This window comes from Podarcis muralis, chromosome 7, assembly GCF_964188315.1.
Source record: "Podarcis muralis chromosome 7, rPodMur119.hap1.1, whole genome shotgun sequence".
Taxonomy (NCBI): Eukaryota; Metazoa; Chordata; class Lepidosauria; order Squamata; family Lacertidae; genus Podarcis; species Podarcis muralis.
This window is the reverse complement of record NC_135661.1, coordinates 73,325,415-73,353,414: the sequence shown is the minus strand read 5'-3', so window position 1 is coordinate 73,353,414 and position 28,000 is coordinate 73,325,415. Positions and strand designations below refer to the sequence as shown.

General features: G+C 44.8%; 1 protein-coding gene across 1 annotated transcript; it reads left to right on the top strand.

Moving 5' to 3' along the window:
- The first annotated feature begins 7 nt into the window (after positions 1 to 7).
- On the top strand, positions 8 to 28,000 carry LOC144328468 (IgGFc-binding protein-like). Its single transcript, XM_077932095.1, has 11 exons — positions 8 to 404; positions 2,027 to 2,077; positions 2,635 to 3,845; positions 5,350 to 5,359; positions 11,970 to 12,583; positions 15,088 to 15,649; positions 17,156 to 17,763; positions 18,440 to 19,010; positions 19,925 to 20,127; positions 21,775 to 22,161; positions 25,070 to 28,000. The coding sequence occupies exons 2-11, from the start codon at positions 2,029 to 2,031 to the stop codon at positions 25,349 to 25,351; spliced, it is 4,497 nt and encodes a 1,498-aa protein (XP_077788221.1). The 5' UTR covers positions 8 to 404; positions 2,027 to 2,028; the 3' UTR covers positions 25,352 to 28,000.

Genomic DNA, 28,000 nt, shown 5'->3' with positions numbered 1-28,000 from the left:
AGAATAATGTCTAGATAAAGCTGTCTCTTTCACTGAAGTCCTGCTAATTATGAAGAACTACAACAGCAAGCAGGAGAAAAAGTTTGGCTTCACCTATTTCAGTATTCAAATACATTTTAGAAACATTTGTTAAATGCTAACCTATAAGGCACATTGCCCAATCCACTCAGTTGCATTTTTTTCTGGGGCTGAGAGGATAGGCAAAGGTTCTCTGTTTTTTTATTTGACTCTTGCATTTTCCCAAAGCCCAGCCCTTATGGACTGTTGCTGCTTTCCTAATAGTTAATCGGGAGATGGGCTTTGACTCCTTCAGCCTATAAAGAGGGAAAGAGCAGCTGAGAGAAAAGGAGAGAGGACCAAATTCTTCTTCATCCAGCCAAGACAAGCTTACTTAGGGGCACAAGGTAAGATATTGTTTTGAACAGTGCCTTGTGATTCTAATCAGCTGCTGATTAAGGGAAGGATCTGTCTGAGATAAACAAGGATCCTTCTTGCCTTTTGTGCTTTTGGTGCCGCTAGTATAGTGTTGGATGAATTTCTCCATTTTTGTTTCTCTTTCCTTTCTTTTAGAAAAAATCTTCATGAAAGGTTTTATTTTAATGCAATTTCCCTCGAATATACATACGCTTGAATGCAGTTCTGCCTCATATATGTGCAGTGCACATATATGCAGTGCACTTTTGTATCTTATTTCCACTAATATATGCTATTCTTATGCACACTTTATCCAGGTATATGCATTTTTGTACATGCCCCTTAGCTAGAGAAATGCAAAATTCAATGAATGGTTGTGATTTGGTTCATGTATTGTTTTGGAACTGAATGGAACTTCTCCCCCATCCCTGCACTGGTATTAGTTAGTCCAGAAGACATTTAACTGAAGAGGGGCTGCAGGGGGTGGGCGGGCCTTCAAAAAGCAGCTTAAGGGGAAATAAGATCTGCTAGCTCTGATTGCTGTATCTTCTGCTTTGCTATTCATGTGATCTCATCCTTTTGATTTTCTGCTGGTTGGCTTCTCTCTTAAACCAAGCTTTCTGCTTCTAATTTTATTTTAAATGACATTTGGGTGCAAGCCTCTCTGGGGTGAGCCACCAAGAAAACTTTCCTCTAGTCACCATTTGCTTTAGCACAGACAGTGAGGGCTTAGAAGACTTTCTCTGCGAAGAGGCAGAAGAAAGTTGGGCAAAGTAGTCCTTCAGGAATGCCTCTAGGTTCCAAACTGTTTGGTGCTTTAAAGGCAAGCTGCACTACTGGAATTGTGCCACAAACCAGACTGGGAGCCATTGTGATTGTTTACACACAGCCACATTACGTTGTCATCTGCTGAGCATGGTGGCTTAATTTTGAACCAACTCCAGTTCCCATCCAGTGTCTGAAGGCAACCGTTCATGCAACACATTGCAGTAGGTTAATGAATCAGAGGCATTTTTAGGGCAGTATGACTGGTTTGGACGCACTGGGTTGCAGGTGCCACGGGGGCGGGGGGGCAGGGCACGGATCCGCAACAATGATGTCAAATTGAGCATGAGAGGTGGGGGGCACCGAATCTTAGCACTACAAAGGGCGCCGCTGAAATTTGAGAGCCCAAAGTTTGCCACCAAATGAACGCCTGACGCATAGTGTTCTGAAAAAGGACTGTTAAAGGACAGTTCACACTCTTGTCAAATTTCTGAAAAGTTATTGTTACGACTCCATAGTTGGAATTTCCCAGTAGAATTCAAAGCAGTGATACGTGAATAGCCTATCAGTGCAAGGATTTCTGCTTGTGCAATGGAACATTCTCCCCCTCTCCTACCCCTGCCCCATCCCTCACAAATCTGTTCTAGGCATTCATCCAAACCTCTAGGGCAGATTTGTGGGGAGGAGGGGAGAGTTTGGTTGTACAAGCATTAATCTGTGTGGCGACGGAGGAAGTGCTTTGGAAACTGCCCTGTGTTTCATGTTGTAGGAAAGGCAACGTGGTCGGATTTGTATTTAGAGTTGCATAAAACAATCTGTCTTACTTCTTTCCTATATTCTTTTGCAGATATGACAATGAGGTTTTTGTTCCTCTTGACTGGTCTGGCACTATTGAGTGGTAAGTAAACTGGACCAAAGGCCACCTCCTCATTTTGGGGATGGCCAGTAAGGGAGCATGCGCTTTCATATGGCCTGGCACGCTGAAAATTTACTACACAAATGGATGTGAAAAGGGGATGCTGGTATTCGTTCAGTATGAGCCACTTCCTTAAAAGTTATTTAATTTTTTTAAAAAATATTTCTTATATAAAGCTACACAGTCATCATTGAAAGACATTTGCATGAACCATCCCCTCTTATTGTTTATACTAATTTGTTGCACCATGAGGGGAATACTGGCTGCCAACATGGGGCTCAAACCCATGGCCCTGAGTTTAAGAGTCTCACACTCTACCAACTGAGCTATCTCTCATGACAAACCTGGGTCCTAGTTTCATGAGAGAGGGAAGTAAATTTCACTATCCACTTTCTCCATGTGATTATTCAGATGCTCATAGCTGTATGGGGTTCTTCCCCAGTACATATTATTCCAAATGTGGTCACACCATTCCATATATATTTGTGAACGAGACTTGCGATACTATTTTCGATCCGTTTCTATTTTCCTCCTCTCAGGGCCGTGTACAGCAAGTTCCCAAGGAAAGGAGTTTGTCACAGCCTTCATGCTCAACATCAAACAGCATCGACGCAATACTAAGCTTGAGTTGCTCATCACTGGGTACCATCCTGCAACCACCGTCACGGTCACATCAAACAAAGCTACATTCCAGAACACCGTTCCTGTCAATGAAGGGGAAACTGTGTCCATTGAGCTTCCAGCTTCCGCAGAGATGGTGGGGACGGACACCTTTGACAGGGCTGTGACGATCCGAGCAAACCATGACATCTCTGTCTTTTCCCGCAGCCACAAGGACTATTCAACTGGTGCCATGGTAGTGTACCCAGTCGAGCAACTGGGCACGTTGTATTATGTGGTAACCCCAGTGGGTGAAATGGCAGACACTTTCAAGGAGTTTGCGGTTGTGGCCTATCAAGCAGTCACTAGGGTCGACATCCATTTGACGGGGTCTGTGACATTCAAAGGACGTGTTTATCCCGCCGGGAGCATTCTGGTTGTTAACCTCAAGGCCTTCCAAGCAATCCAGCTGCAAAGCTTGCAGGATCTATCGGGCACCAAGGTTGAATCAAGTGGACCTGTGGCTGTCTTGAGTGGGCACAGCTGTGCCAAGAACCACACACACTGTGACCATGTTGTCGAGCAGCTCCTGCCCGTTTCACGCTGGGGTGCCACCTTCCTTGTGCCCCCAGTGTCCTTCCAGAGCAGATATGATATGGTGTATATCGTTGCATCCCAAAACACTTCAGTCACGTATCAATCCGGACCCACAGCAGGAAACTATAATATGAGAGCTGGAGAAGCTATTCAGTTGAGCATTCAGCCCTCTCGGGCACTTTACATCTCAGCTGACAGAGGAATCCAAGTCCTTTTCTTCTTTACTGGTGCATCAAGAGGAAGCACGATCTATGACCCATTCCTCATCAATGTTCCTCCACTGACAAGCTACTGTAGGTCATACCGCATTGAGGGAATGGCCGGGTTTGATAATTATGCAGTTATTATAGCCAAAACCTCAGAAACCGGTGAGATCACATTAGAGAAGAGGGCCGTTGAAAACATCCAGTGGAGACCAATCCCGGCCACAGAATACTCCTCTGCTCAGCTCAGTTTGGGCAGAAAAGCTAGTTCCCTCTCCCTGGAGCACCCCAGCACTCCTTTTGGACTCTTCATTTTTGGAGGCTCATTCCGCGATGGCTATGGCTCCATAGCTCTTTGCTCATCTGGTAAGTACTGAATAGGCTGCTAGGGAATGAACAAATAGTTGACAATAGTCTTGACCAGGCTTCCTCAACCTCGTTCCTCCAGATGTTTTTGGCCTACAACTCCCATGATCCCTAGCTAGCAGGACCAGTGGTCAGGGATGATGGGAACTGTAGTCTCAAAACAACTGGAGGGCTGAGGTTGAGGAAGCCTGGTCTTGACTCTTGGATAGGCGTACTTGCAAAAAATTCTGTGTTGTTTTTCTGCCTCAAAAATGCCCCCCACAGCCACTGCTTCTCCCTTCTACTGCAACTCTTTTCTTTTCCTGCCCTATTCTTGACTGTAATCTGTATGTGGCTCCTTCACTTTGGAATCCCACAGACGAAATTATTGCCACATTTGAACTAGGGATGGGGGGAGAAATTCAATTTGATCACATTCAAAGATGAACCCACATAATTTACACTTTCCGGAACAGTACATGAACCAAAACACAACTACCCATTGGAATTCACACTTCTTCAGATTTTGCGTTGCAGTCCCCCAACCAACACATGTTTACAAAAATGCATAGGATAAAGTGTGCACATAAGTGTACACATGCTTTTGGTGACACAATATCATTCATGAAACCTTCATTTGTAGATAGGTTCTGTGGAAAATGTGACCAATTTTACATAATAATGCTAAGGGTGAAAAAAGTGCAGTCAGCTGTCCAAACAGTTGCCACAAATATTCCCATGCCACAAAAGCACAAATGATATAAAAATAAGGCTAATGTCACAATTTGAAGACTGCTAATTGGAGCCCATCTGGCAGTTCCTGTTTGTACCCAGTTTATTTCCTGTGCCACTGGGCTACAATGAATTAAAGTGCTGGGGCACAAAACTACAAGCCAATAAGTCAATAGAAAAATGTTCCTCAGAAGTGAAGGAATTTTGAATGACTAATTGTTGGAAGCCGCCCAGAGTGGCTGGGAAAACCCAGTCAGATGGGCACGGTATAAATAAATTATTTATTATTATTATTATTATTATTATTATTATTATTATTATTATTATACTGAGAACTCACCTGACCATTTTTTTAATCAGTGTTTGATCCAGACACAACCATGGCTCCATTATCCTGCCCTGAGAACAGCCACTTTGAGGCCTGTGGAAGTGCCTGCCCAGCCACCTGCTCTCACAGAACTGCTCCCTCTGAGTGCACAGAGACCTGTGTGGAAAGCTGCCAGTGCAATAGAGGCTACGTCCTCAGTGCCAAGAAGTGCATCCCAGAGGAGAGCTGCGCCAACACTTCTATGGGTATGAACTGCAATGCAGGGCGGGAGTCCTGGGCTCATGAAGACAGCCAGACTCTCTGAAAGCATTACGCCAAATTACATAGGGAGTATAACATTTGACTGCTGAGACCATATAACACCAGTCTTTGAAAGACCTGCATTGGCTTCCAGTACATTTCCTAGCACAATTCAAAGTGTTGGTGCTGACCTTTAAAGCCCTAAACAGCCTCAGCCTTGTATACCTGAAGGAGTGTCTTCACCCCCATAGTTCAGCCCAGACACTGAGGTCCAGCTCCGAGGGCCTTCTGGCAGTTCCCTCCCTGCAAGAAGTGAAGCTTACAGGGAACCAGGTAGAGGGCCTTCTTGGTGGTGGCGCCCGCCCTGTGGAATGCCCTCCCATCTGATGTTAAGGAGATGAGTAATTACATAACATTTAGGAAACATCTGAAGGCAGCCCTGTATAGGGAGTCTTTTTGAGGTTTAATGTTTAACTATGTTTTTATATATGCTGGAAGCTGCCCAGAGTGGCTGGGGCAACCCAGTCAGATGGGTGGGGTGTATAAACAACAACAACAACAACAACAACAACAACAACAACAACAACAACAACAACAACAGCAACATTATTGACTGGAAGGAAAGAGGGACTTTTACTCCCTCAACCTTTCCGGCCTTACTGGAGCCTTGAATTACTTTGCTTTTCTTGATTTTTAAAATATGTGATCATACCTGACTACTTTTGAACATTGCTTTCCTTCAGCTCCCACTGACCCCCCAATAGACTGTCCTGAGAACAGCCACTTTGACACCTGTGGGAATCCCTGCCCAGCCACTTGTTCAGACAGAACTGCTCCCGATGAATGCACAGATGACTGTGTGGAAATCTGCCAGTGCGATGAGGGATACATCCTTAATGATGAGAAATGCGTCCCAGTCGAGAGCTGCCCCAGCACTTCGACAGGTATGGACTGCAATGCAGGGCAAGAGTTCTGGGCTGATGAAGACTGGCACATTATTTGCAATTGCTACCCTAAATTAGGGACGGTTGTGTACAAAAAGACTTTTTGTGAGGCCAAGAAGAAAAGCCTCAGGCACTGTAGGGGATGGAGGCTGTGAGCATTCAGAAGTAGCTCTGCTGCCAGAGCTGGGTTAGGAGAGGCGCGAATTGAGGTGTTCAGAGAATCAAGTGAGGCCAATTTGAGCCCTTGCGAGTGTCAAGCCTAGCCTGCAATTTAGCTTGATACCAGTGGCTCTCACGTTTTCAACTCAGTTGCTGCCTCACAAACCAAGACACAAAGGCCTTTTTTACCCTGCCATCCTTAATTAGAACAGCAACTGCAGGCAAGGGTTTTGTGGGCGGCAAAAAGGAATCAACTTTGAGGTCACTCTGTGGGTGCAACTTTTTCTTGCAAATGCCACCTCCTTCCAAGGTCAACAGGCTTCATTTTGGGAAGATGTCAACTCCTGCCCACATGTGTTAGCTTCATGGTCCATGGGCCCCTGTCCCTGAGGTCACATGGCTTCCCCTGTCCCCAACCTCCATGAGTAAGGTATGAACATCTGTCTGATGCATGGAGCTTCAGGGCAGCAGCTGAAGAAGGAACAAAAAGGGTTTTCTTGTGTGAGCTTCTTGTGGCTGATTAGCTGCTCTCTCTGGGCAAAGGTCAGAGGGGGCAGGGCTTCTGTTGAGAGGACCACTGTAGTCACCCCCAACGACACGTTCCCAAGATGGAGGGTGAGGGAACAGCTGCAGTCGCCTGTGGTTCCTGCGCAATGTTTGCCATCTTGCCAAAGGTTGCAGGCAGCTTTACCTGCAGCAATTGCATGTTGATTGCCCTCTTAAAAGACAAAGTCCAGCAACTGGAGGAACGTGTAGCTACGCTCCAAAGAATTAGAGAGCTGGAACTCTTCTTGGAAGCAACAGAGCACACCGTCTCCACCAAGGAAGAGACAGGGGACTCCCCTGAGATGGTGGCTAGTTCACCAACACAGGAGTCAGATATATGGAGAAATGTGACTCAAAGAAGTAGGAGGCCCAGGGTTCGCTCTGATTGTTTAGAAATACGCAATCGCTTTGAGGTCCTTTCCCCTAGCATGGAAGACGAAGAGCAGACTCCATTTGAGGATCTCTCCCTCATTACAGTCGATCAGGTATATGAAGACGAGGAGCAAAGGCAGTCCTCTGGGAATGTCCAGGCGACCTTGGAACCGACAGCTCACAGAAGAACCCCGACCAGACCTAAGAGGAGGCGTGTAGTGGTGATAGGGGATTCCCTACTGAGGGGAACAGAAGCAGTGATCTGTGGGCCTGACAAGATGTCTCGGGAAGTGTGCTGTCTCCCCGGGGCTAAGATCCAAGATGTAACTGAACGACTGCAAGGAATCATAAAACCCACTGACAAATACCCCTTCCTCTTGGTTCATGTGGGAACCAATGACACTGCAAGCAATAGCCTCCAGAAGATCAAAAGAGATTACGAGGCTCTGGGCAGGAAATTGAAGCAATTAAATGCACAAATTGTCATCTCATCTGTCCTCCCAGTTGAACGACGTGGCCCAGGGAGAGAGGGAAAAATAGTGGAAGTGAACAACTGGCTTCGCAAATGGTGCAAACAGGAACGGTTTGGATTCTTAGATCACGGAATGCAGTTTCTTGAAGATGGACTTCTGGCAAGCGATGGGCTGCACCTCACAACGGTTGGGAGGAATGTTTTTGCAAAAAATCTCAGAAACCTCATCAGGAGGGCTTTAAACTGACTAATGTGGGGGAGGGAGACAGTGCTCCTGAAGGTAGGAGTCTATCAATTGATGAAGATGATCATCCAAATGTCATAGACCGAATGGAGCAAAGAGCATGCAGACCTAGTGGTGGGAGGAGAAAATCCTTAAATAAGAGACACGGGGGAATGATTAATGGACTTCAATGTCTGTACACTAATGCGCAAAGCATGGGAAATAAACAAGATGAGCTTGAGCTCCTGGTACAGCAAACTAAATATGACATAATAGGAATCACTGAAACCTGGTGGGATAAATCCCACAATTGGAATGTAATAATGGAGGGATACAATCTATTTCAAAGAAACAGACCAGACAAGAAAGGAGGAGGAGTGGCGTTATATGTCAGGGATGTGTATACCTGTGAAGAGATCCAAGATTTAGAACCTCAAAGCCAAAGTGAGAGCATTTGGGTCAAAATTAAGGGAGAGAAGAATAACGGTGACCTCATTGTGGGAGTTTACTATAGATCCCCAAGCCAAACGGAGGACATAGATGATGCCTTCCTGGAACAGATGGCCAAGCATGCAAAAGGAAGGGAGACAGTAGTAATGGGGGACTTCAATTACCCGGATATTTGTTGGATGTCAAACTCAGCCAAGAGCATAAGGTCAAACAGATTCCTCACTGCCCTTGCAGACAACTTCATTGTCCAGAAAGTGGGAGAAGCAACAAGAGGAACAGCCATTTTAGATCTGGTCCTAACCAATGTTGATGACCTGGTTAGTGGGGTAGAAGTGGAAGGATCATTAGGCGCGAGTGATCATGCTCTTCTGAAGTTTACTATACAGCGGAAAGGAGCAGCCAAGCATACTAGGACTCAATTTCTCGACTTTAAGAAAGCTGACTTCATAAAGCTTAGGGAAGTGCTGGGTGAGATCCCATGGACAGTAATACTAAAAGGAAAGGGAGTTCAAGATGGCTGGGAGTTTGTTAAGAGGGAGATAGTAAAAGCACAACTTCAGGCAATACCAATGAGACGGAAACATGGAAGGTGCCTAAAGAAGCCAGGGTGGCTATCTAAAGAACTTTTAACTGAGTTAAGATTAAAAAAGGATGTGTACAAAAAATGGAAAAGGGGGGAAACCACCAAAGAGGAATTCAAACAAATAGCCAGCACGTGTAGACACAAAGTCAGAAAAGCTAAAGCACAAAATGAACTCAGGCTTGCTAGAGAGGTTAAAAGCAACAAAAAAGGCTTTTATGGGTATGTTCGTAGCAAAAGGAAGAACAAAGAAACCGTGGGGTCACTCAGAGGAGAAGATGGTGAAATGCAAACAGGGGACACAGAAAGGGCTGAACTCCTCAATGCCTTCTTTGCCTCAGTCTTCTCCGATAAAGAAAACAATGCCCGACCTGAAGAATTTGGAGCAAATGATTCAGCAGAGGAAACACAGCCCAGAATAACTAAGGAGATAGTACAAGAATACTTGGCTAGTCTAGATGTATTCAAGTCTCCAGGGCCAGATGAACTGCATCCAAGAGTATTAAAAGAACTGGCAGATGTGATTTCAGAACCACTGGCAGTCATCTTTGAGAATTCCTGGAGAACAGGCGAAGTCCCGGCAGACTGGAGGAGGGCAAATGTTGTCCCTATTTTCAAAAAGGGGAAAAGAGAGGACCCAAATAATTACCGCCCAGTCAGTCTGACATCAATACCAGGGAAGATTCTGGAGCAGATCATTAAGCAAACAGTCTGTGAGCACCTAGAAAGGAATGCTGTGATCACCAATAGTCAGCATGGATTTCTGAAAAATAAGTCATGTCAGACTAACCTGATCTCGTTTTTTGACAGAATTACAAGCCTGGTAGATGAAGGGAACGCAGTGGATGTAGTCTACCTTGATTTCAGCAAGGCATTTGACAAGGTGCCCCATGATATTCTTGTAAAGAAGCTGGTAAAATGCGGTCTTGACTATGCTACCACTCAGTGGATTTGTAACTGGCTGACTGACCGAACCCAAAGGGTGCTCATCAATGGTTCCTCTTCATCCTGGAGAAGAGTGACTAGTGGGGTGCCACAGGGTTCTGTCTTGGGCCCGGTCTTATTCAACATCTTTATCAACGACTTGGATGATGGACTCAAGGGCATCCTGATCAAATTTGCAGATGACACCAAACTGGGAGGGGTGGCTAACACCCCAGAGGACAGGATCACACTTCAAAACAACCTTGACAGATTAGAGAACTGGGCCAAAACAAACAAGATGAATTTTAACAGGGAGAAATGTAAAGTATTGCACTTGGGCAAAAAAAATGAGAGGCACAAATACAAGATGGGTGACACCTGGCTTGAGAGCAGTACATGTGAAAAGGATCTAGGAGTCTTGGTTGACCACAAACTTGACATGAGCCAACAGTGTGACGCGGCAGCTAAAAAAGCCAATGCAATTCTGGGCCTCATCAATAGGAGTATAGCATCTAGATCAAGGGAAGTAATAGTGCCACTGTATTCTGCCCTGGTCAGACCTCACCTGGAGTACTGTGTCCAGTTCTGGGCACCACAGTTCAAGAAGGACACTGACAAACTGGAACGTGTCCAGAGGAGGGCAACCAAAATGGTCAAAGGCCTGGAAATGATGCCTTATGAGGAACGGCTAAGGGAGCTGGGCATGTTTAGCCTGGAGAAGAGGAGGTTAAGGGGTGATATGATAGCCATGTTCAAATATATAAAAGGATGTCACATAGAGGAGGGAGAAAGGTTGTTTTCTGCTGCTCCAGAGAAGCGGACACGGAGCAATGGATCCAAACTACAAGAAAGAAGATTCCACCTAAACATTAGGAAGAACTTCCTGACAGTAAGAGCTGTTCGACAGTGGAATTTGCTGCCAAGGAGTGTGGTGGAGTCTCCTTCTTTGGAGGTCTTTAAGCAGAGGCTTGACAACCATATGTCAGGAGTGCTCTGATGGTGTTTCCTGCTTGGCAGGGGGTTGGACTCGATGGCCCTTGTGGTCTCTTCCAACTCTATGATTCTATGATTCTATGATTCTATGATTCTATGATTCTATGATTCTATGATTGTGGTGTTCAGTGACCACAGGGGAATAAAGCAATAGGCATTCCACTATCCCTGCCTAAATCTAATTGTTTGTTTTTTACAGTCCTGAGCCACATGCAAATCAATTTCATTGAGAAGGCCTAGTTTCACTAACATGGGAGATATTTTTTTCTCCCCACTTTCCCTGCATTTTAAAAATACCAAATATATCATGTCCTCATATGCAAGGTACTTCTGACACTTCAACTGTTTCAGCTTCCACTTTTTGTCCTTTTCCTTGCTCCAGGATGGCCCTTTTGCGACACGGCAACTAGAACACTATTATGCATTAAAAATCTATCCCACCTATTTCTCCAAAGAGATCAAGGAAGCCTAAGAAACAATACAAGAAACAGAGCAGAACAAAATTCCTAATATTCATTCCAGTTAATAAATTAGCAACCCTTTTAACAAATCTCAATAACCCCAAAACAATGTAGAATGGTGCTAGGAAATTTTACGTAGTATTTTCAATGGCCTAATATAAAAGCCAGGTTCTTAGACACAGTAGAGCGATGGGACCTAATGGAACTTCCTCGACAAGCCATTTAATAAGGTAGGTGCCACAACAAAAAAGACCCTACTAATGGAGCTTTAAGGGACTTGGAAGAAGGCCCTAGATGATTGCAGTACAGTTGTACCTTGGTTGTGGAACAGAATCCATTCCAGAAGTCTGTTCGACTTCTGAAAATGTTCAACAACTGAGGTGTAGCTTCCGATTGGCTGCAGGAGCTTTCTGCACACAATCGGAAGCTGTGGAAGCCACATCAGACATTCAGGTCACAAATAACATTTGCAAACCGGAACACTCAATTCTGGGTTTTCAGCATTCAGGAGCCAAAAAGTTCAATTCGCAAGGCGTTCGGGATCCAAGGTACGACTGTATAATAAAAGGTTTGACTTGGAAATTTGCTGCAGAGAGTGTGTGCCCCAGAACCATTTCATTCCTGACTGCAGCCTTGAATAAGCTTTGTTTTTCCTTAAATTTTTTAATTACACCTGACCAGCTTTGATCGTTCTTATTCCTCCAGTTCCCACCTCAGCCCCAGTACCCTGCCCTGAGAACAGCCACTTTGTGTCCTGTGGAACTCCATGCCCAGCTACCTGTTCCGACAAAACTGCTCCCGAAACGTGCAATGATACCTGTGTGGCGGCCTGTCAGTGTGATGAGGGTTATATCCTCAGTGCTGAAGCATGCATCCCAGTGGAGAAGTGCCCTTGCATTTACAAAGGCGTGAGCTACAGCAGAGGAGAGGAGTTCTGGGCTGATGAAGGCTGTCATACTCGCTGCAAGTGTGACTCCAAATTAGGGAAGGTTACATGCACCAAGTCCTCCTGTAAGGCCAATGAAAAATGTGCCCTGGTGAATGGCATTTGGGGCTGTCATCCCACCAGCTATTCCACCTGCATAGGAACTGGAGACCCTCACTACACCACCTTTGATGGAAAGAAATTTGACTTCATGGGAACCTGCATTTATCAATTGGCTGGAGTCTGCTCCAAGGACCCCACTCTCACCCCGTTTTTGGTCATGGTGGAGAACAACAACCGAGGCAGCAAGGCGGTGTCCTTCACCAAAGTGGTGACACTAGAGGTCTACAACATGACCATCAGTCTGAGCCAAGAATATCCACAGAAGATTAAGGTACATATGCCAGGTGATAAGGAAGAGTGGGGCAGATTATATTCATTACTTGATTTTGGGTTCAACCAGCACCTCATTGAGCAATGAGGTCCTCTGGCAGGGCCATTGCATCTGATTCTTAATGTTAGAATGTCAACAGTCTTTCTGTTGTGGTTTACAAGGCTAAAGGATGTGAGGCTAGGACAGGAAAATGTGCTGAATGAGGAAATTGTGTTCTGTATTGTGTTATACTGGATACCAGCAACAAGGAAGAAAGATACTAGGCAGTAGCACTGAGGGATGCAGAAATGGAATTAGCTCACATTTAAAGGGGTAGTGCTGTGGGTTAAACCACAGAGTCTAGGCCTTGCCGATCAGAAGGTCAGCGGTTCGAATCCCCGTGATGGGGTGAGCTCCCGTTGCTCGATCCCTGCTCCTGCCAACCTAGCAGTTTGAAAGCACGTCAAAGTGCAAGTAGATAAATAGGGACCGCTCCGGCGGGAAGGTAAACGCCGTTTCCGTGCGCTGCTCTGGTTTGCCAGAAGTGGCTTAGTCATGCCAGCCACATGACCCGGAAGCTGTACACCAGCTCCCTCTGCCAATAAAGCGAGATGAGCGCCGCAACCCCAGAGTTGGTCACGATTGGACCTAGTGGTCAGGGGTCCTTTACCTACCAAATCAGCAGTTTCCGAAACAATATGCAAACTGAAGCACAGTCATCCTTCAGAATTCACACTTCTCCAACCATATAATGTGTTTAAAAATGCTTTTACTAGGGGAATAAATGCAGATAGTATTGAAAATAACACATGGAAACATATTATATTAGGGGAAATTGCTTGAAACTGTGCGCATTATTCAAAACTGCAAACAAAAATGTGTTTATTGGGAGAAGTTGGCACTAAAATTAGCTTTTTAAAAAAAGATCACAAATTGCTGCAGAAATGTAGAGAACTTGGCATGTCAACCCTGCAGATGTAATGAGGGCCAAAAAGTTGTGTGAGGAGGGAACTATGATTAATATCATTTCACTGATGTGATTCATAGAATCATAGAATGATCTAGTTGGAAGAAACCACCAATGTCATCTGGCCTAACTCCCGTGCAATGCTGGAATCTTTTGCCAAATGTGCAGCTTGAACTGACTGAACTACCCCAGATCTAACAAAGCAATTTATAAGCTGCTGGCCTCAAGTTCAGCTCAGACATGCAAATCGGCACCTCTGGTTGCTGTCCCATCTCTTGTAGAAATTGCTGATCTTAAATGACTCATTCATATGGTGATTATAATGTGAGAGACATATCGGCTTTCTGCCTCAAGCATGCATGCTACTTCCACAAGCTGAAAAGGCATTAAACATAAAATCTGTTTTCTGGTGCATGTTCTTAATAAGTAGGCCATTCCATGGCTTCTTGAAATTGTCATATGACAAATTTTGCCCTGTAAATCTGTCTTAAGTGGGACGGTTTTTCCAAGAGCCCAGAGGTACTAGAGAAGAGCAGTAGATAATCTTGGGTTGGGGCAGTTCAAGCTTTCTAAAAGTCAGTGGCAAAGTGATACCAGCAACAAGGGCCTGGTGTCTGCTGATGACCCACAACCCAGCCTGGGTCCACTGACAGCAGCCTCCTGGACCTGCTCCCCCTCCTCACAATGGCTACCTGCTTGTACACCCACCTCACTGTGTATCTGGCCGAGACAAGAGTGGTGATGATTAAGAGGAGCAGTAGACACCACTGCCTGCTTGCTCACTGGCTCTCTGTCAGACAAGCAAGGGAGAGGAGCAGCAGGTGGCAACAATGGAGATCAGGTCGAAGACTCATTGAAGGAGGGCACACTGAGGGAGAGGGGTATGAGGAGGCCATTTTGCCTAAGAGCCTGTAGAGCCTAGAACCAGCACAGTACAATAGAACACAGAGGGTTTACAGTGGTACCTCGGATTACAGACGCTTCAGGTCATAGACGCTTCAGGTTACAGACTCTGCAAACCCAGAAATAGTACCTCGGGTTAAGAACTTTGCTTCAGGATGAGAACAGAAATCGTGCGGTGGCAGCGGGAGCCCCCATTAGCTAAAGTGGTACCTCAGGTTAAGAACAGTTTCAGGTTAAGAACGGACCTCCAGAACGAATTAAGTTCTTAACCTGAGGTACCACTGTGTCTCTAAATGACAAATTCCTGTTTGAATATTCAATAGTAGAAGCAGTCTTCTTTCTTAGCCTCAGGGTTCTGATGATGTCATGTGGGGGCAAGTCATTTCCTTCTCATTGTAGGGCCAGGAAAAGTGAATAGAACCCATAGATTATACAACATATAGCAAGGGTGGAAAATAAGTGGCCTGCCAAGTGTTGCTGAACTACATCCCCCATCATTTCTAACCACTGGCAATGCTGGCTGAGGCCACATGCTCTCCACCCCTGGCATACAGCACAGATTGTGCCTCTCACTAGTGAAAATATGTCCTAGTTGGGGTTTTTTCCTGAATTTGCTGAACTCTCAGTGTGACAGTGACTTCCATATATTTTCCAGGTGAATGGAGTCTTTGTGGACCTGCCCTTCTCCTATGGAAAGAAACTGAAGGTCTACATCAGCGGAGTCCATGGCTTCATCAAAACAGACTTTGATCTGAGAGTCAGCTTTGACTGGTACAGTTATGCCAGGGTCATTATTCCCAGCACTTATGCCAATGCTGTGTGCGGACTGTGTGGCAATGCTAACCAGGACCCCAGCGATGACTTTGCTATGAAGGATGGAGCTCAGACAACAGATGAAATCCAGTTTGCAGACAGCTGGAAGTTGAAGGAGGTCCCAGGATGCTCTGCAGGATGCAGTGACTGCCCAGTATGCAGTGAGGCAGAGAAGCAGACCTACAAGGGGGACCAGTTCTGTGGGATCCTCAAGAGAAGGGATGGGCCGTTCAGGCAGTGCCATGAGACCATTGACCCAACACCTTACTTTGATGATTGTGTTTTTGACACCTGCCAGTACAAGGGTCATCACGACACTCTCTGCAGTGCCATCAGTGCCTACGTGACAGCCTGCCAATCTTTGGACATTGAGGTTGGGAAATGGAGATCAGACTCTTTCTGCAGTAAGTATTACTTTCTGAATCTGGATCTGAGTTCAGTTAAATATTGGGTGTTGATGGCCGCCATGCAGTCTTAGCATTTGGAAAAAAAACCCAACGATGAATCATTTGATAAGAATTTCAGGGTACCGTGTAAAAGACGACATTGTATCAAGGATTGCTTAGAGAGTTGCAACTCTGCAGGAATACTAGGTGGAATGACTCCCTGTGCTTTGGTTTTTTCCTGTAGTGCCTCACAGACCTCGGGTTAAGAACTTAATTCATTCCGGAGGTCCGTTCTTAACCTGAAACTGTTCTTAACCTGAAGCACCACTTTAGCTAATGGGGCCTCCTCCTGCTTCCACATCGCCGGAGCACGATTTCTGTTCTCATCCTGAGGCAAAGTTCTTAACCTGAGATACTATTTCTGGGTTAGCAGAGTCTGTAACCTGAAGCTTCTATAACCTGAAGCGTCTGTAACCTGAAGCGTCTGTAACCCGAGGTACCACTGTATTCCACATAGCATTAAGGAGACCATCCCGTCAGCCTGATGGAATGATCTCCCTTCTTTGCCCCAGGGTTCTCCCAACTCCCTAGAAAAGATTTGGGGGGAGTGTGGTGGCATGCAGGGGGAGGAGAATGGAGAAAAGTCCCATTGTCCTAGCAGGCATTGCACTAGCACATTGATTTAGTTCTGCACATCCCAAGATGCCCAATTTGTGCACATTATTTTCCAATGCCAAATTGAAGAGTATGTTTGGGAGTATGTTTTTTAAAAAATTGGGTATGTTCTTTAAAAAATTTATAATTGGGAGTATGTTTTTTTTAAAGAATGAATGATTTCTTGAACTGCTGCATGAACACAAAGAAGGTATTGCATTGTTAAATTAGCAGTTACCATTCCCCCAAATACATAGGGGTGCTTCATTTTCACCCAACTCCAGAAATGAGTGTCAAGGAGGGGGCCATTTTCCGAAGTCCTCCCTCCAAGCTACTAATCAATCACACGCAGGCACTGAACAGGTTGCCAAGCTTTATTGGCTTCTTCTCTGGCACAAGCCACAGAACATCAAACAGCAAGTTGAAAACATGGCATGTTCTCTCCCTTCCCCAGAAGGTTAGCTCAAAGATTTATAGGGGTTGGGGAATGCTGGCAAGAAGCCAGCCCCTTCAACTGCTCCCACTTTGGGAACTAATTGTTACCACCTTCCTGAGGGGCCCCACCCAGAGATACTTGCTCACAGAATCACTACTACATGAAAAACCTAAGTTTTTTGTCCCTCATCCAGCCCACCACTGAATCTAGGCACCAGTTCATAACAGTCACAGCCCCTCCTGACTCAGATGCAACAGAATAAGCACTAGAATAAGCAAACTGCAGGTATTTTTTTGTGGTGTGGTGTGTTAAGAGGACATTTTGAACCACATGGTGCCCAAAAGTCTTCACATAATAACACTTTGGTGGTGCTTTTGCTGAGCCTTAGTTATATTCCAAAGGCTGGTATAATTGTCTTTATTCTTTACTTCCAGGACTTCCCTGTCAACCCAATTCCCACTATGAGCTCTGTGGAAGCGGTTGTCCAAGCACATGCCAGAACCATTCCTCCACCATCAAGTGTGGTGCACCGTGCGATGCACCATGTACTGAAGGATGCTTTTGTGATCCTGGATTCGTGCTCAGTGGGGATCAGTGTGTGCGTCTTGCAGATTGTGGCTGTGTGCACCAGGGCAGATACTACAAAAAGGGAGAGGAGTTTTATCCCAGTAGCTCCTGCCAGGAGAAGTGCCGCTGCCTGGACAATGGAGCCACCAAGTGCCAGCCTTTCTCCTGTGGAGCGCATGAGGAGTGCAGGGTGGAGAACGGTATCCAAGGCTGTCACCCTGCGGGATATGGTACAGCTATAGCACTTGGTGACCCCCTTTATATTTCCTTTGATGGACAAAGCTTTCGCTTCCATGGCTCCTGCACTTACACTTTTGTCAAAGTCTGCAGCACAGACCCTCGGCTACAGAATTTCTCCATTTTGGTGGAGAACGAGAAGCTTGGAAATGGGCACCTTGCTCAGATAAGGAAGGTTGTGGTCTCTGTTCATCAGCACACTATCGTCCTCGAAAGGGGAAGGAAATGGATAGCTATGGTATGTATGGGCCACTCATATCAGATTATTTCAAAATAAAAGGGATGTGGGTGGCGCTGAGGTCTAAACCACTGAGCCTCTTGGGATTGCCGATCGGAAGGTTAGCGGTTCGAATCTGCTTGGTGGAGTGAGGTCCCGTTGCTCTGTCCCAACTCCTGCCAACCTAGCAGTTCGAAAGTACACCAGTGCAAGTAGATAAATAGGCTGGGAGGTAAATGGCGTTTCTGTGTGCTCTGGTTTTCATCACGGTGTCCCATTGCGCCAGAGGTGGTTTAGTCATGCTGGCCACATCACCTAGAAAGCTGTCTGTGGACAAATGCCAGCTCCCTTGGCCTGAAAGCGAGATGAGCGCCACAACCCCATAGTCACCTTTGACTGGACTTAACCGCCCAGGGATCCTTTACCTTTACCTATTATTTCAAATGAATAAAACGTCCTTCTTATGCAAAGGGAGTCCAAAGTGGTTTGTAGTCATAAAATTACAGGAAAACTATTTGGTATAGTAATTAAATTGGGTGTTTTTTTTAAATGATGACATTTCTTTAGATCACTGGAATGAAAAACAGCATGTGCAAAAGGATGTGTGTGTGTCTTTTGTATTTGTGTGTGCTTGAGAATTTGCGTGTGCTCAGAGCTGACCCCCATGAATATGCTTCTTTCTTCTTTGCTGATGCAGGTGGATGAAGAATTCTGCACTTTGCCAGTGAATAGAGACGAGGGGAAACTCTGGATCACGCAGGAGGGGATCAATATAATTGTCCAGGCGTCCTTTGGCCTCACAGTCCTTTATGATACCTCTTCCTACATCCGTGTGACTGTCCCCAGCACCTACCAGGGACACATGTGTGGTCTGGGTGGCAATTTCAATGGTGACGAGAGGGACGATTTCATGCTCCCTAGTGGGGAATCCGCACAAACGGTGGATGAGTTTGGGGCCTCCTGGCAGGTCCCTCTGGATGGTGCCATCTGCTCCAATGGCTGTGGTGAGGAATGCCCCACTTTTGATACAGCCCAGACAGCACCGTATGAGAACGAGGACTCCTGTGGAATGATGACGTCCGAGACAGGGCCATTCAAAGACTGTTCCTCATTAGTAAGCCCCTCGGATTACCTTGAGCAATGCCTGTATGACTTGACCGCAGCCAAAGGGGAGCAGGAGTATCTCTGCCGAAGCCTTCAAGCCTATGCAGCTGCGTGCCAGTCTGCTGGAGTCAAGATTGGAGCCTGGAGAACAAAGTCCTTCTGTCGTAAGTTGGATGAAAAAGTTTCTTCATCTCTGCCTTTTCAGTAGTGAGTCTCCCCCAAAGTAATCTGAGCTACTGGTTGAGTTATGTGAGTTTCAGTGCTATGCAATCACTTGTTCTCTCACCTTTTTCCTCAACCTTTTTCACCCTCTTATCTTCCTACGGGGTTCCTGTTTTTCAACCCGCTGCCTTATTTTGCAATCTTTCTTGACTCTGAGTTCCTTGTAAGGTAAAGGTAAAGGGACCCCTGACCATTAGGTCCAGTAGTGGCTGACTCTGGGGTTGCAGCGCTCATCTTGCTTTATTGGCTGAGGGGGCCGGTGTATAGCTTCCGGGTCATGTGGCCAGCATGACTAAGCCGCTTCTGGAGAACCAGAGCAGTGCACAGAAACGCCGTTTACCTACCCGCTGGAGCGGTACCTATTTATCTACTTGCACTTTGACGTGCTTTCAAACTGCTAGGTTGGCAGGAGCAGGGACTGAGCAACGAGAGCTCACCCCGTCGCAGGGATTCAAACCACTGACCTTCTGATCGGCAAGTCCTAGACTCTGGTTTAACCCACAGCGCCACCCGCGTCCCTCAAGTTCCTTGTGAGAGGGCCTATAAATGCAGCAGGTCTGGTTTACATTGTTCAGTAATGCACATTGCCACTCTGCCTGGCATGGGATATCTAAATCCAACATAGGATACCTCAAAATAACAATTACCTAATATTACCAATATTTATGATTTACATATTTATTCCCTGAGAGGTTGGAATGTTTGCGAACACTTCCAAGTCAGCTATAGTGTCAGAAGCTTCTGTGCCATAATATTGATGAAGCAAAATGGTTGAAAATAATTGTTTTCATTTTGGAAAGCCTCCCTATTCCATGTTTGTCAAACATTACTTTTTCTGCTCTCTCTCTCTCTGTAGCCCTCACCTGCCCAGCCAATAGTCACTATGAGACATGCACAAAACCAGTTTGCGATTTCAGCTGTGCCAGCTTGTCCACTCCACTCCAGTGCACCAGAAAATGCTTTGAAGGCTGTCAATGTGATGATGGCTACTTATTTGATGGAGATACATGTGTGCCTACAGACAAATGTGGCTGCTTGCATGATGGTCTCTACCTCAAAGTAAGTCTTTGTATCCCAGTTATTGGGGTTCCCATATAGAGGGGCCAGCGCAAGTGGTTTATAAGGATGGGAGAGAAATTTGATTCAGTTCGCATATAAAGGTGAACCTACTTTCCAAGACAATGCAAGAACTGAAACATTGCCATCTTTTGAAATTCACACTTCTCTGAATTTTGCAATGTAGTTCTCCAGCCTAGTAATGTGTGTATAGAAATGCACATATTTGTGAAAACAACATGCAAGATGCATGCTTTGCAAAGTTGTATATATTAGGCACACCCGTGTTAAAAATGTATACAGAGAAATTTTCACTAAAACGCTGATGAACTTTCACAAGGCCTTTTATAATAAACATTCACAAAGTGATGTGGAAATGTGGAGAACTGATTGGGAAATGGAGAGAAACTGAAACAGATTGTTCAATAATGAAGGATATGATTTTACAAATAACACACATACCTCTAATGGAAGGGATAATGCGACTGCGCTCATGTCATGCTTATGGCCTTCCTGTGGGCATTTGGTTGGCCACTGTGAGAACAGAATATGTGAGACTGTGAGACCATATAACACCGGTCTTGAAAGACCTACATTGGCTCCCAGTACGTTTCCGAGCACAATTCAAAGTGTTGGTGCTGACCTTTAAAGCCCTAAACGGCCTCGGTCCAGTATACCTGAAGGAGCGTCTCCACCCCCATCATTCTGCCCAGACACTGAGGTCCAGCGCCGAGGGCCTTCTGGCGGTTCCCTCATTGCGAGAAGCAAAGCTACAGGGAACCAGGCAGAGGGCCTTCTCGGTAGTGGCGCCCGCCCTGTGGAACGCCCTTCCAGCAGATGTCAAAGCGATAAACAACTACCTGACATTTAGAAGACATCTTAAGGCAGCCCTGTTCAGGGAAGTTTTTAACGTGTGATATTTTACTGTATTTTTGGTTTTTATGGAAGCTGCCCAGAGTGGCTGGGGAGGCCCAGCCAGATGGGCGGGGTATAAATAATAAATTATTATTATTATTATTATTATTATTATTATTATTATTATTATTATTATTATTGAATGCTGGACTAGATAGTCCTTTAATCTTGTAGTGATTTTACATTCTTAAATAAATAAAATACATTTTTATCAGATGAAGTAGTTGTTACTGCTCTGAATCCAATGCTGAAAACCCTCTTCAAGACACAATCTAAACCCAGGATCCATTTGGATGAGTGAATTCGGAATAGGTAGATCTTCAGCTGAGCCTCGGCTAAGCCCAGGGCTGGCTAGGACATTTTGCTGCTTGAGATAAACTTCCCAGCACCACCTGGTCAGTCACATGACTAGTGTAACCCTGTGCAACTTATGTTGACGAAAAGGGTGGTGTAAGTGAAACTCTGCTTCAAAGTCTTGTTTTCTCTCTGCCAATCTCAGGCCAGCTCAGCCATCAGTAGCCTTGCTACTGAGTGGAGTTTGGAATAGGGGTAATGTACACTAGGTTAGTTTTCCTTAAGTCAGAAATAAACTTGTGCATCTTTTACACGGGAAATCAGCATGTGAACGTTCTAAATAAGCTAACACCATTAAATAAAAAGAAATTGCTGTTGGAATGTTTGCATTATTTTCCAACTCCCCTAACTTTATTTCTTTATGCGGGAATTTCCCAACAGGCTGGAGAGAGCATCTTCTCAAGCAATTGCATGCAGAAATGCACCTGCGGCGACTTGGGCAAACTTACCTGCGTTAACAGCAGCTGCCAAATAGACACCTGCGCACTTAAGGATGGGCATCGTGCCTGTGAGAGCATGGAACGTCTGGAGGGCGAGTGCAGACTCACCCCTGGAGCCCAGCTCAGTTCATTTGATGGTGCCTCAGGGAAGTACTTCTGCGATGGCGTTTATGACTTGGCCTCTGTTTGTGACGAAAGTGCCCCCTTCTGGTTCAGGGTGTCCGTGAGCATTGGAAAGGACAATGGGGATGGCTTGGTAGCTGGGAGAGCAGTCTATGTTTTCTTCCCTGATGCATCCATCACTGTCAAAAAGAACAACAGGACATGGGTAAGTAGAGTTCAGGATGGAGTATGCCGTGGGGGGAAATATATCTAGTTCCTAATAATATATATATCTTCTTATGACTTGTCTATGTGTTCATCACTAGTCACTGCAGCTTATTATTTGCTTCCATGATGTGTGGGCTTATCATAGCCTGCTGTAAATGAACAGAGAGGAAGAAGCCCCCAAATAACTTGGACCCCCCCCCTTAAATGTCTTAGCTTTAAAAAGTCAGTTATTCAACTTTGATTGTTTGTGAAGTCTGAAAGTATACATCAGGGATGGCAGATCTGTGGCCCTCCAGATGTTACGGGATGACAACTTGCACCATCCCTGACCATTTGCTTTGTTAACTGGGGTTGATGGGATGTTCACACTGGGGTTGATGGGACGTATCCACAATAGTTTGACTATATTGGGGAGTTTAGAACTTACAGCAAATTCATGGTATTTTCAAAGTGACCTGAGCCAATGGTGATGTGGGGTAACTCTGAAGCCACAACCCCTAAAATAGCCATAGATAGTCCTTGTTTACAATAATCCTACTTGAGGCTTCCTTCGCAATAAGGTGCAGGACCATAGCTCAGTGGCTATCAGGCTTGAGGAATCCTCCCCCCCGATGGCACCAAGAGGCAGGAAAGAAAGTTCTTATGTATGATTTATTCAGTCATCACGATAAAAGTCAAAGAATTTCGGTCATAATGGAGCTGCTCGCACTGAGCTCCCCCCCCCTTCCCTGTCTTGCAACAACACCTGCTTCTATGGCGTCTGTCCGTGGACAATTGTCTATGTGCTCTTTGTTCTAGCACTCTTAACAAACACTGCAATTTGAGAGGGGGGGGTTGGGTATGCTGTCCAGTGATGTGTCGGCTAGTTTCTCTGCCTCCATCCCTCCTTCTCCTAACACAACATAACTCTGCTGTTTGCCTGTCTCTGAGCTGCTATCTTCCTCAAAGCCCTGCTGTAATTCAAGGCTACCTTCCTCCTCTCTGGAAGTTACAGGAGAAGGGGGGGCGGCGGAGATCTCCACCATTCCTCCTTCTCTTCAGTACAATCCCTGACAGTGGCAGAGGATTTTATTGGCATGCAAAATGTCCCAGGTCCAGTCCGAGCTAGAACTGGGAATATGCTCTGCCTGAAACCCTGGAGAGCTTCTGCTAGTCATTGTGGACAATAATGAACTAGATGTACCCAATGGCTTGACTTGGTCTAAGTCACCTTCCTATGTTACCAAGTGGATTGGCTGCTTCCCATCATAAAAGAGATTCTCTGGACTATTACACAGCCCCTTTTTATATACTAATTGGCATTTGCTTGGTTGGGGAAGTATACGGTAATTAATCCATGGAAATAATTAAAAGTTGCACAGTCCGACTAGCTGGAAGATTAAGGTAGGTCCTCTTAAACAGTTTGCTTCCGATCTTTCCAAGACTGCTTTTAGAGGCACTCACAAGACAGAGTCCCCTGCCAATGCGAAAAATGAAATCACCCAGTGCCTGCTCATTTTTAATAATATGATGCTGAAGAGTAATGGGGGCAATCTCATGGTTTATGACAGGAAACCATCGTTTTTGGATGGCCGGAGGTTTTCCATCACTGCACCTCCTTGATGGAGGATTACATTTTTCACCAGTTTTTGCCTGCTTAGCAGCTGTTAAGGCACAGGGCCTAATTCAACCAAAAGGGCGTATTTCTCAAGAAATCTTCCATCTCATTCAACACTGGAAGGCTAAAGCAGAGATAGCTTCCAGATGTTGTTGTACTGCAGCTCTCATCATTCATTGGCCATGCTGGCTTGGGCTGATGGGAGTTGAAGGCCAGCATCTGAAAGGCCATAGGGTTATGGTGATTTCTTCACTGATCCCTTTGCTCTTCAACGGTGGATGAAATTCAGCTTCTCCACATATACCTTTGTGCTCTTTTAATCAAGATTAATGGACAACTGCAGAGTAACTACTTGTCCCCAGTTCTGTGCTGTCATTCACTATAAGAATATCTGGACTCCTGCCAGTCAAAGAGTTGGGCAATCTATCTTTTTGTTGTTGTTATTGTTGTTTAGTCTTTTAGTCGTGTCCGACTCTTTGTGACCCCATGGACCAGAGCACGCCAGGCACTCCTGTCTTCCACTGCCTCCCGCAGTTTGGTCAAACTCATGCTGGTAGCTTCGAGAACACTGTCCAACCATCTCGTCCTCTGTCGTCCCCTTCTCCTTGTGCACTCCATCTTTCCCAACATCAGGGTCTTTTCCAGGGAGTCTTCTCTTCTCATGAGGTGGCCAAAGTATTGGAGCCTCAGCTTCAGGATCTGTCCTTCCAGTGAGCACTCAGGGCTGATTTCCTTCAGAATGGATAGGTTTGATCTTCTTGCAGTCCATGGGACCCTCAAGAGTCTCCTCCAGCACCGTAATTCAAAAGCATCAATTCTTCGGCGCTCAGCCTTCTTTATGGTCCAGCTCTCACTTCCATACATCACTACTGGGAAAACCATAGCTTTAACTATATGGACCTTTGTCGGCAAGGTGATGTCTCTGCTTTTTAAGATGCTGTCTAGGTTTGTCATTGCTTTTCTCCCAAGAAGCAGGCGTCTTTTAATTTCGTGACTGCTGTCACCATCTGCAGTGATCATGGAGCCCTTTACCATTATTTAACTCTGGTTGTGAATACCTAGGGAGTTACTAATAAGTGAATGGTGAAGTTGACTTGGTGTTGTTATTTAGTGGATGTAGCTTAAGTTTATTTAGAGTTGGTTCCAATGTTTTCTTGACTTTAGATGCTTAATGCAAAGTTAGCCTCTGGTGTATTCTACATGTTAATTCGCTTTTGCCTTTATTAGTTGGTGTGAATTCTGAGGTTCTTGCTGGCTCCTTGGCCTTCATCAAAACAAGATCTAATGCGCCAATCTTTACATGTTCCAGGTAAATGGACGTCCAGTAAGCCTGCCATACAAGGTCTCTAAAGAGGTGTCTGTGAGCAAAGTTCACGATGGGTTGCAGATTGACCAGGCCTCTCAGGTGCAGGTTCTCCTTCATCCCAGTGGAGAGGTGAGAGTGAAAGTCAGCAAGTCGCTCGCAGGGAAGCTGTGTGCCCCATGTGGAAACTTCAATGATGACAGCTCTGATGATCTGAAGATGCCCAGTGGGAAGGTGGAAACAAACGTTGCTGAGGTCCTACATGCCTGGAAGGCCAGAGACTTCTAAAAGGAGCATATTTCTCTGTGGGCGGCTGGTCTTTCTTAATACACAAGGACTGCAGATCTGCTTATTTTCAACTTATTTCTGAGCAGAGATGTAGGCAATTATACCATAGTTTCTCCTTTGGAAAACAACAACAAAAACACAAAAATGTATTTTGTTGAATTATATTGTGTAGAAGCAATCCTGAGCTGACAATAACAAGGCTGACTCTTCAGTGACTCATTAGTTACATTAATACTTAACTGCATTGTTTGTGATGAACACTGTATTATTATCAACTGAAAAATAGTCAAGCAATGAACGTCAGATATAAAATTGTTATCCATGGCAGTGTGGGGAAACAGTTTTGTGGTACCTTAAAGACTAAAGCGGTGTATACACAAGTATGTTATTGCACACATGGGTCACAAAGATCATGTTTTTCTGTGTGGCACTTTTGTCTACAAAGGAGCACCTCCATTTTAAACCATTCAAATATTTATTATTATTTTTTAGAAACCCTATATTTAGCTCTATTGAGCTTGCTTCAGCATTTTAGTGTGAATTTCTCCTAAAAACAGATTTTAATATACACTTTTGACTGGTGTGCACATTTTTGCAAGCATTTCCCCATAATATAATGCATTTTGTATGTTATTTTCACAAATATATTCATTTTTATGCACAATTTGCCCTAATATATGCATTTTTATTAACATTGGTGTGTGTGTGTGTGTGTGTGTGTGTGTGTGTGTGTGTGTGTGAGTGAACTGCATTGTCAAATTTGGTTAAGTGTGAATTTTGAAGGACAGTTGTTTTTTGGTTCTCATATTGTTTCAGAAAGTGTGGATTTGATAAATTCAGCTTTAAACGTGACTGAATCAAATTTCTGCCTTGGCTTTGGGTGAGTTAGTGGTGGTAACAAGAAAGGACCTGAGTCAGAACAAAAGTAAGAATGATATGTCATAAAAATTTATTTAAATCACTGCGGAAAATAATAAAATCATATTAACTTAGAAGTAACTGAAATGTAAGAATAAAAACAATATATAAATACAGTGGACACTCGGGTTGCGAATGTAATCCATGCGGGAGGCACGTTCACAACCCGCAGCATTCGCAACCCACAGCTCTGCGTCTGCACATGCGCGGGCTGCAATTTGGTGCTTCTGCGCATGCTCAAGCGCCGAAACTCGGAAGTAACCCATTCCGGTACTTCTGGGTTCGGAGAGGTGCACAACCCAAAAACGTGCAAGCTGAAGCATCTGTAACCTGAGGTATGACTGTAAAATGAAGGGCAATACAGTGGAACCTCGGTTGTTGAACGCTTTGGAAGCCGAACAATTCGGAACCTGAGCACCGACAACCCAGAAGTGAATGCTTTCATTTTGAACATGTCTCGGAAGCCAAATGGCTTCTGTGGCATGTTTCTCAATTTCTTCAATGAATTTTGCCGACTGGCAATTGCGCCTTGGTTGTTGAACGTTTCAGAAGTCGAACGGTCTTCTGGAATGGATTATGTTCAACAACCGAGGTTCTACTGTAGTATGCGGCAGGTGAAGGTGTATACCATTGTGTACTATTGTACATAAATGGAAAAGTACAAAATGAGATGTGTGCCTGGAGACAGGCAGTGAGGTTGGGTATCCATAGCAATGACCAGAGGAGGAATGTCCGCTGGGAGGAGTACAGAGGGAAGAAACGCCCCAGTGCATCTGCGTCAGAACAACCAGACGCCTTTATCTGATGCATCTTCAACAAAACATCTCTCTTGCATTGGTCTCTACAGCCACAGCAGGTGTTGCCACCTTCCAACAGTTTGTCTTCTCCTGAGACAGACAGATGCTGACAAAATGAGACAAACAAAATTATTACCTGGAACAAAAACAAGTTGTGAAACTAACTGCAAATACAATTGCTTTTCAAAAATGTGCATATTGGGCATAACTGCATGCCAATGTGTATATTAGGAGAAAAATCACACTAAGATGCCGATGAATTTCCACGAGACTTTGATTTTTAAGAAAATCACAAACTGATTTGGAAATGTGGAGAACTGAACTAGCAACTGGAAAATTAGAGAAATGATAATAGACAGATCCGGCCTTTCCCAGTCTGTTTCCAACATGCCTTGCTAAGAGAAGGACACTTCAGAGCCACTATCCTTCTCCATTTCATTAATTCTTTAAAGTCTAGTTCTCAGTATTGCCATTTGGCCCTTGTCACATGCCAGCCCTGCTCATATTAAGGCAAAAAGATAGGGGGAGATGGTGTCACAATTAAAATGCATTTTGTATCTTTGAACAGGGTTTTAGTAAGCTGGCATCCCTAATAAACAAAAGCAATGGGTTAACCTGAGTATCTGGGAGCCTAGTTGGAATCAACACACATATAAAAAAATGCTGTGATTTTTTTTAAAAAAAAAGTTTTGAAAAATACATTGATTTTTTGCATAGCTCACTGTCACCATCTAGTGTCTCATTTGTATATTACAGCACATTTAAAATTTTTTATTTGCAGCTGTGTAGCTGAGTCCCTAGTAAGTTAATCTTTGTTAGAAGCATTGATGCTTATGATATAGTCATAAATAATGATGTTTAAAAATATGTATCAAACCTCTTTATTCTGTTCTATTATTTTTTAAAAGTTAAATAAAGTTCTGTTTTTAACCCA

Bases quoted from the DNA above. Each gene is read 5' to 3' on its own strand.
- LOC144328468 (XM_077932095.1), top strand. From the start codon at position 2,029: ATGACAATGAGGTTTTTGTTCCTCTTGACTGGTCTGGCACTATTGAGT. The intron at 12,584-15,087 runs GTACATATGCCA...TATATTTTCCAG, and splicing joins AATATCCACAGAAGATTAAG to GTGAATGGAGTCTTTGTGGA. The intron at 15,650-17,155 runs GTAAGTATTACT...CTTTACTTCCAG, and splicing joins GAGATCAGACTCTTTCTGCA to GACTTCCCTGTCAACCCAAT.